The sequence below is a fragment of the Telopea speciosissima genome, chromosome 4 (genome assembly GCF_018873765.1).
Source record: "Telopea speciosissima isolate NSW1024214 ecotype Mountain lineage chromosome 4, Tspe_v1, whole genome shotgun sequence".
Taxonomy (NCBI): domain Eukaryota; kingdom Viridiplantae; phylum Streptophyta; class Magnoliopsida; order Proteales; family Proteaceae; genus Telopea; species Telopea speciosissima.
The window spans coordinates 20,393,325-20,402,877 of record NC_057919.1 but is presented as its reverse complement, the minus strand read 5'-3'; the positions used below and the strand labels follow the sequence as shown (position 1 = coordinate 20,402,877).

General features: G+C 41.0%; 1 protein-coding gene across 1 annotated transcript; it reads right to left on the bottom strand.

Moving 5' to 3' along the window:
- Positions 1–264: 264 nt before the first annotated feature.
- On the bottom strand, positions 265–9,291 carry LOC122658809 (probable beta-1,4-xylosyltransferase IRX14H). The gene is made up of 4 exons (XM_043853929.1): positions 9,096–9,291; positions 8,210–9,063; positions 7,579–8,127; positions 265–980 (listed from the first exon to the last, which is right to left on the bottom strand). The coding sequence occupies exons 2-4, from the start codon at positions 8,977–8,979 to the stop codon at positions 746–748; spliced, it is 1,554 nt and encodes a 517-aa protein (XP_043709864.1). The 5' UTR covers positions 8,980–9,063; positions 9,096–9,291; the 3' UTR covers positions 265–745.
- Positions 9,292–9,553: the final 262 nt, after the last annotated feature.

The window sequence follows — 9,553 nt, the reverse complement described above, 5'->3', positions numbered from 1 at the left end:
TAAATCGTTTTTTTTTTTTTTTAATTCATTTAAAACCAACAATAACTAATGCTCCCAAATGCACAGGTTATCTTCATGTTAGGGTAGTAATATAACATGTAAGCATGGAAAATGCGTTCCACTGTTTTTCACTGAAACTTGTAAAACCAGAATTCAACACAAGAATGAAATTCTGCTCCTGAGATCAATGGTTCTCTGGTCAGCCCCACCAATTACCAGTCATTTAGGAAACCAAATCAATTGTGAAGGCAAACCCTTCTCTCATTACATTCCTACTGGATTCCAACATCTACATTTTGATTCGTCCTTGCAGAATGAGTTTTGTACAGCTTAAAGTAGGATTACAACGACCTTCTATAAAATAAAAATAAAAAACATGTTTTTATTACATTTGGTATCAATTTCTAAAAAAAAATTCTGCACTGAACAGACGCAAGGATTTCTATTTCAGAGTTCTGTATAAAATTCAAAGCATATTGACACAGTACTCTGGAACAGGGATGCAGTGGATGTTGGTCAACCAACCTCTTTCAAAAGACCAGAATATCAACACTCAACCAAATGAAAGGAAAGAACCTTCGAACTAATTGAAAGGAAAGCTGAAGTTTTGCTACATCAACTGACCCACTGTAAGAAATGCTTTCCAATACCAGCAACACCACCTGCTCTATTGATTGTTGTGAAGCAGAAGACCTGTGGTCTCAACATCAGGTGAGTGTTTCTTGGATCTTACAACAAATGGGCTTCACGTTTCTGCACTCCGCCTCTGGGAAACCTGTGTATCTGTTATCCTCGATTCACGCTTCTTCTTATGACGGCCATGTTTTGGCCTGGAAACTCGACCAGTCTTCGTGGTATGCTTCTCCATGTGCTCTTGGGTGCCACCTACTTTTTCACCAGACATGAATTCTGGAGGTGCATCTGGCCAAGGTGTATGCTTCGCAGGCACAGTAATCTCCAACGGAGAATCAATTATCCATCTATGAGCAGTAAGAATTAATGTCAGAAGAATTGCAAAAGAATGATGGCTACTGTGGATAAGAGTAAACATGATTTACACTAATAGCTTATCACAATCAGTTGACTTTTACATGTTTCTGTAACAGTGGCCAAGTTCTCGGTTAATGGAAACGATGACTGAAAAGTGAGATCACCTATTGAACTGCTTTCCCAGTAGTCTTCATGGCGCAACTTAGGTATGCTCCATCTGAGCTCAACTGGCCCAAACTGATCCATGGTTGAATTGATAAGGCTCTTTCCTTGGATTCAGTTAGGGGAAGGCAAAAAAAACCAGCCTTAGTAGGGTTAGGGTGGAGTTCTCCGACTCTTCAGCTTGAGCCTCTATCCAGCATCTCCAACAATGCTAATAACATAAGCATTAAGCTTAGGATACTGTTGTCCAGAGGCTTTTTTTTTAAAGAGTGTCTGGGGGGGAGGGGGGCAGGGTCAGCATCTCGAGGATCCCCACTTTGGGTTGACATCATGGGTCAAAATTTCCTGAAAAAATGAGGGAAACAAATAGGGGGATACAATTTGGTGTAAGTATTTTTTTTTTTTGGGGGTGGGGGTAGGGGTGGGGTTTCCTTTTAGCTAGTTGATCCGGGGTCCTAGCATTACCCTTTTAAAATTAAGGTGAAGTTCTCTTTCTAAGAAAATATATTGCATTTTCTCTTCCTAGTCATGCTTACTCATCCCCTCATGAATTACATCCCCTGCCCAAGATACTGAATTTTAATTTCAAAAGTTCCTCTTATAAAAATTTATGATAATGTTATACCTACCTCAAACATTTAATGTTCAAAATTTTCATTTCATACCAAAACCCATATCAACTTTTGGCATAATAATAAATAACATTAGTAGATTAAAATAACAGAACCACATTGGCAACAATATATTTTTGTTTTCAAAATTGCTTGGAACCATTTGTAGTTTACATCATAGTTTTCAAGGCATCCAGGCACCTTCAGGGTGCCAAGGCGATGTCATGGCTTATTGGATGTAGGTAAGTTGACCTCTTTGACCAACTGGGTGACGCCTTGGACGCCTTGGTCCACCAACCAAAGGTCCAAAGTGTTTTTCAAACTTTATTTATTTGCTGTTGCTTTCCCTCTCACCTTTATTTGCTGTTTATACAATATGTTAAGAGTGCCCTTTTGATTCTTGCCTTAACAAACAAAAATACTAGGGCGCCTAGGCAGGTGTCTTGTCGCTTAAGCACTTTGGTGGCCCTCCAGCGCCCTAGGCACCTTGACGACTATGGTTTACATCTTTAAAATAAACCGGTGGACTTGTGTAGGGGAAAGAATGAATTTACCTAAGAATACTTGTTCATCCTTAGAGCAGTATGATATAAATTATATTGACTTGCTATACTACATAGTACCCGGCAAGGTACAACACAGCTACTCCCTAAGACAAAAGTTCACGTTTTTTGTTTTTTGGGGTGCAAGTCAGGTTTTGACCATATTTCTCACATTTCGTAGTTTAGACTAGTTTCAACCGAAAAATACCAAGTTTCGACCAATTTTGACCAGTTTTGACCAGCCTATAAGTCGACCTCGAAGCAGGGAAACTAGCGGGAGATCGATTGCAGCCAGGATCAACACAATAAGGATGAAAAAATTGAATAACTGAAACTTTTATTGCTTTTTATTTTCTGTTTACATATGAAAGAAGAAGAGGATATAGAGAAGAAAGGGGGAATAGGTAGTAGGCTATCTCAGCCTTCGGCCTCTCACCGACAGCTATCTCAGCTGTTGAACAGAAGTCTTCTCAGACACTTGAAAGCAAGCAATAGAAATTCCATTAATCATGTCTTACTTCGAGTACAACTTATGGGGCCTAGTTATAGCTTGGCCTAAGCTTCACAAAATAGAAACCACATGAAAATAGAAAGTAAATCTAACTAAAAGGAAACAAAAGACTGAAATAGAAACTTAACAAAATTGAGACTTCTAAATAAAAGCTACACCTACTTTCTAAATCTGAAATTAAAAACTAGTATTAACTTGCTAAAACTGAATTTAGAAACTATCTAATCTCCTATTACAACCAAACTGGAAAATAGAAACAAGGTAAACTAACATAGCTAAACAAAAATAGGAACAAAGCTGTCCATATGTGCCCCCCAAATCATTGTTCAAGTGAACAGAAAAACTTGGTACTGTTCATGTGAACAGAAACTTTTTTATTTTAATTTCTGTCGTGGTCTCTTATCTTCTTCATGCTTCTCTCTCGGCTGGGGCTGCCTTAGGTGATGCTCCATCGAACCAACAAAAAACTTGCCACACCATCAGACCAGGCTGCCTCTCACAGCAGTCGAATCCCACAACCTTGCTGGGCTGGTTTTGGGGCTTGTTCCTGTGGGTCCATATGGACTTGTGATCTACATCAGCCTAGTTTCGACCAGTTTCGGTAGTTTCGACAAGTTTCAACCAGATTCGGTAGTTTCGACCACTTTTGACAGCACACATGTCGAGTTTTCCCAGAAAATTCCAGGTTTCAATCTGGTTTCGGTCGAAACCTGGGAAATCTCAGTTTCCTGGCTAGTCAAAACTGGACTCGGCACCAAGATTTAGAACCTTGTGTAGTCTTAACATGACCTACCAAGGGAACATCTCATTCGCCTGGAAGCTGAGGGAAAGTGATTATGAAGCTGATAGTCTGATATCCATCCTACACTATGTGTTGTGGGAAGTTTACCTCTTTGAGATTGTGTAAGGCCTTGCCCTTGTATTTGTGTATTTTCTATATCTGTTGGGGAGTTGGTCTCTTCAGGCTAGGGTGCTTTTTTCCTATGCCCTTCTGTCATAGTCTTTCTTTTATAAAATGAGTAACTTATAAATTAAAAAAAAAAAGGAAACAAATAAAGCACAAGGGTTGAGCAACAACAACTATAACCTCACTATGAAGATGATCTGACAGAATTTATCCAGTTGATTAAGGGCCAGATTTCATAAAAGTAGTTGAGAATGGTATTTCTTCTCAAGACAGGGTCAGAATGGACAAAACGTGCAGACAATGCACCTCTAAATGCTCCATACCACGATAGTCTTATGTTCACCATAAGCACTCCAATATGTTTTGGGAACAAATGCACCAATCAATTCACTAACCATATTGGTGATAATTCCAAACAAGCTGACAGACTTCATACTAGACAGGAACACTCACAAGGCAAATATACATGCCTTTTGTATGGCGATTTCCCTTCCTTCACAAAACAATCAATATTGAAAAAAGTATCAATTATTAAAACTGAATCATGTAAAGGATTTAAACCTCACAATATTATCAACAGTGGGCAAAAAGCAAATAGGGATCTCAGAGCTACCACAAAATTACAACTGAATCCTTTCTCCAACCTCTTTTGGACATGCATCAATTTCTATAAAATAGGTATCTCATAAGCATCCTAAACACATAGAAAGTAATTCACTATTTTGAATAAATGTCTAAGTTTTACTGCAAGCAAATCTCATTGAAATTTATTCAGTTGAGACATTAAGCTCTAAAAGGACTTCAGGTCCTTCGATTCAAATCAGATATCTTTTTCGCTTTGATAAGATCTGTCAAGGTGTTATTAGACGCATAGTTGTAAAGGTATTGTGATGTAGATCACAAGTCCATAAGTACCCACAGAAACAAGCCCCAAACTAGCCCAGCATGGTTGTGGATTCGACTGCTGTGAGAGGCAGCCTGGTCGGATGATGTGGCAGGTTTTGTTGTCGATGGAGCGTCACCTAAAGCAGCCCGAACTACTTCCCCAAAAAAAAAAAGGTTACTGTTGAATGGTACTGTTCACGTGAACAGTGATATGGATCCATAAAGCAAATAATTATTTAGTTTCAGTGGGCCCCACTGAAGATAGCAAGACAAAATAGATTTTATTGCTGCCTAATAGTTTCTAATTTATTTAGTATCGGTTTTAGTGTCCTTCCTTTTGTTTTAGAAGGCTGAAATATAAAGCCTTAGTAGTTTCTAATTCTAGTTAGTTTCTATTTTTAATAAGTTGCCATTGTCTTTTTTTTTTATTTTTTTGCTAACCCATCTAAGAGACTGCCCAAGGGAACTTTACTCACGGACACTAGAGAGGTAGGAGGGAATGATAGGGAGAGAGGGGGGGGGGGGGGGGAGGACACACTACATACACACACTCACACATGTGACAAGAATCGATCCACTGACCTCTCCTGGCGCCTGCTCTTCAAGCAGCAGTGCAAGCCAGTGCGCTAGGCACTGGATTCATGCCATTGTCACTAGTTGCTAGGTTTAATAGTTTCTATTTCCTAATTTCTATTTTCAGTTAGTTTCTATTTTAGGAAGTTTCTATTTTCTACCTTCTATTATGTAAGCTTGCCTAAGCTATTAATAGGCCCCCTATTGTAAGGAAGGACCAGAATTGGAGAATAGTATATGGCCAAGCTTGCCATCGGTTATGGGAGAAATTCCATGTTTCAACTGTTGGGATAGCTGTGGGTGAGAGACCCAGGCTGAGAGAGCCATTCCCCTACCTCCTTCTCTTCTTTACATTATACTGTCTAGGCAAGGCAATGCCTAGGCGTCCAAGCGTCCTTTGCTGGAAGGGTACCTTGGTTGCCTTGGTCACCTAGGTGGTGTCACCTTGACATCCAGGGCCCCCTCCAATGCCTTGGGTTGCCTAGACCCCATGATAACTATGGTTAGTTGTGTCAGACACTGTAATAAAGGTTCCACCAGTAGAAATATCCATTACTTTGACACAGAATTGATATGGAATCCACACAGATTCAGCAGAGTCGCTGATTCTGTCAAGTGACTCAGCAAGTAACATCATTCTCAAATTATTTTTCCAAATCAAATTCACCTATTCCACTCATGTGGCCTATTTACCATTAAAACATAAGCAATCATTTCTTTATTCTTCACATCAAACAACTTGCTTGGCCTTCCATTGTCCCTTTTACTCCTTCAACTTGCACCTTATCACCCCTTCTCACAGGTGCAGTCATCATTGGTCCTTCGACACATGATCAAACCTACTGGTGCCACCCATAAGTTTAAAAAAAAAACATTCACTTCTCATTCTATACATTCTAGTCTAGCAATTCATCCATCTCAAAATCCACATGAAGTAACAACTTTTTCATGTATTTTCTGTTCCTTGGTTGAAATACGTTCTGCTCCATAGAGCTGTGCTTCCTCATAGCCTTCTGAAATTTCCCTTTCAATTTTAATGATCTCCAATAATCACATAACACAACCAAAAGTGCCTCTACAATTCATCTACCTCACTCCAACCTTAAGGGAAACATTATCTTCAATTTCTCCCTCCTTTAGGATATCTGACAATGATCAATCTCAACCAGTGTCTTGTTTCTACCCTATGTATATTCTGTTTTAGCCCGGTTTACCTTAATACTTTAATTCTATATCCCTTGTGCATACTTTCTGCTCTAGTCAGAAAGTGGAAAAGATTTCTAGCTGCATCATCTAGATTTCCTGGCTAAGTGACTTCTATCCCAGCGACATGGCAGTATGATGTCACTGATCCAGACATTTCATATGCAATAGGACACTTGGATAGTTTTGTTGACAATAAGATAATCCAATGAGTCTCTTTTCTACCACCTACATACGCTACTAAACAAGTAGAAATGACAAGATTCTTCTAACTTACTAATGATCAATCAAGATAGTATCCAATGTATCTTTCCTTTGTTCTCCAATCTACACATGCTCAGTGTAACCGAAAGAAGAAAGCAGTATTAATTTTCTATGCAAGTTTTTTCATAACAGTTGCTATTTGACGAGTTATCTACCCAATCAAATTTAACTCATTAACTGAGAGCATAGGACACCATCACATATATCTCAAAGGGAATGATCAAAATTCTACATTCGGCTTCTGATGGCTCAATGAGACAAATATGTACTGTTTCTATGGCCTCCTGCTATAAGTGATTATTGGTCTAAAGACAGGTAGCTGCCACTGTTTGAGGCTGGTAAACTCCCCCCAGCCCACCCATCCAAAAAAAGGAGAGGGGGGGGGGGCCTTCATCTCTTTCTGAAGCATTCAGGTTCACTGACAATCAACGAACATGGTGAATTTTCAGGAAAAAAAAAAAGGGTGTACCCAGTGCACGAGGCTCCCGCCACTGCGGGGTCTGGGTAGGATCATAATGTATGCAGCCTTACCCCTGCTGCTTTCACAGAGAGGCTGTTTCCAGACTAGAACTCGTGACCACTTGGTCACAATGGAGCAACTTTACCATTGCACCAAGGCCCGCCCTCTTGTGAATTTTCAGAAAACAAACACATAATATACAAGAAGATTGAAAATAAATCGATCTAACTTTCTGTACAAAGAATACAGGCTTTCACAAACACAAATGATCTATGATGTACAAATATTTTCCCATTGGTAAATCATCTGAGGCAACTGAATAGGAAATCAACAGCACAAAGACCGAACAAGTCATACATTGAGAGTAAAAACACTACTGAATTTAAGAGATAAAGAGAGCATGAATAGCTAAATAAATATCGTGATAAGAGATAGAACCAATTAAGGAAGACAGTAAAGCTAACTCTTACCCTGGAGGGAACTTGCTATCTGCACGAGCTTCAACTCGAAGCCACCAAAGTAAAACTTTGCGCCCACAAGAACCTAGAGGCTCCACAACAGAAGCATCTTTCAAAAGAGACAATGGACTCTCAAGGTCACCTCCATCCCTTTCCAGTGTATCTAGATCCTTAACCCAATCAGGCTTATTCTCAGCTTCCTTCCAGAACAACCTGGAATTCAGAACAAACCCAGACCACTCCAGCTTCCTAGGCAGCACTGTTGCAGAATCACCGATGTAAGTGGCACTCTTCTCAGCATAAGGTAGAGAATTGAATGTGTGCCAACCAACCAGACTTCCGGATGAGTTGCAAGCAGGGCCTTGAATAGGCAAAGGTGAGTTCTCATCATCCTGCTTCTGAGTCGAAAACTCATCTGGGTTACCGGAATGAGCAAGAATACCAACCGAAACAGCACCAATCCATTTCACAGACTGGATCTCATCAAACAACTCCATACTATGCATATTACTATCATCGGCAAACACCACAATTCCATCCAATCTCTGCTCCCTGACGACTCTGTTCACCCGAACGCCAACGACATCAACTTCAATTCTTGCAAAAGTTTACAAATTAACAGGGTTAAAAACAAAGAGCTCACCTCAGGGCACGAAGCCGCATTCTTGCCTCCATCCGATGGCGATTCTCCCAAGTAATAGGCATCCGTTGGTCAAAGCCGATGTGGATGGTTCGAAGACTGGACTTGGCAAGAAGAGAAGTGGTCTCATTAGTGATTCCTCCGGCTTCAACGACGATCCAGGTGAGATCATAGGGAGCCAGCATGAGCGAGTGCACTAAGCCCGTGAGATGGAGGGTTTGGAAGGTGCGGACATAGGTAGGGGTGATAACAATCAAGGGTCTTGGGCTCTTGATCCCATACTGAAGCCGCTGTTCTCTCTGAACTCTCTCCATAATGAGATGAGCTTTCATGACCTCAGCTGGATCCGGATGAGGCCAGGGACGGATTAGGATCCCATGACGACCAACAACGACGCGGCTGCCCACGGTCGTCCGATTAGCCGTGGTGTCAGGATTCTGAATCGTAGGGGTTGAAGGCGGAGTCTGTGAGGTGAGACCCTCGGCGGCGACATTGGTGGTGGTTGTTAGGAGCGGACGCGTTGTGGTGTAGAGATGATTAGTGACGGAGGGAGAGTTATTGTTGTTGGTGGAGAAGAGGAGGAAGATGATAAGTCGAGAGAATCTAAAACCCATTACGAGGCTGATAAGGCAGCAAAGCCCATGGAGAACTAACCAGAAGAGAGCCGCCGGCGATTTGAAAGATCCGTCAACTGTAGTCTCCAAAGGACCATTTGCTCTGAAGCTGTTGTTCCGGCGGGTGTTGCAGTTCTGCTGCAACACCGATAGCTTCATCTTTCACCTGATCAGTAACAACCCTTCTCTGTGTTTTTGAGGCACTGATGAGGTAGTGACAGCGAGAGAAAATGGAGGGTTGGGGTGGGGCAAATGAAATCTAAGGTGAAGACTTGAGCATGTAGTGAAGAAGGGGAAGTTACTGTGTCTTCAGTTATTGAAAAAGAAAAGCGAGGTTGGGGGAGGAGTTCGGTGGTGAGGCAATTAGCCGGTGACTGACTCTTTTTTAAATTCAAATTGGTGAAATTGTTTCCAAATTTATCTGGGTTGCTGCTGTTTTGGTAAACTTTATCAGAGATTTCTTAGGTTTCACGATGTCTTCTTCCACAGTGACAGACAAGGAAAAGAGATCGAAAGAGAGAGAGAGAGAGAGAGAGAGAATCGAAGTAGCAGAGAAGTAGATAATTACCTGAAACCTGCCACTCCGGAATTAAGGGACCCAGCTTGGTTGGTGAAGAGCCGCAGCTCTTGGTGCCGGAATTCGGAAAGAGAAAAAACTTGATTCCGAAGAATCCGCAACCACGCTTTCCATTTTCTTCTGGTCTTTTTTTCGTATTTCTAGTCTTACTTCTTT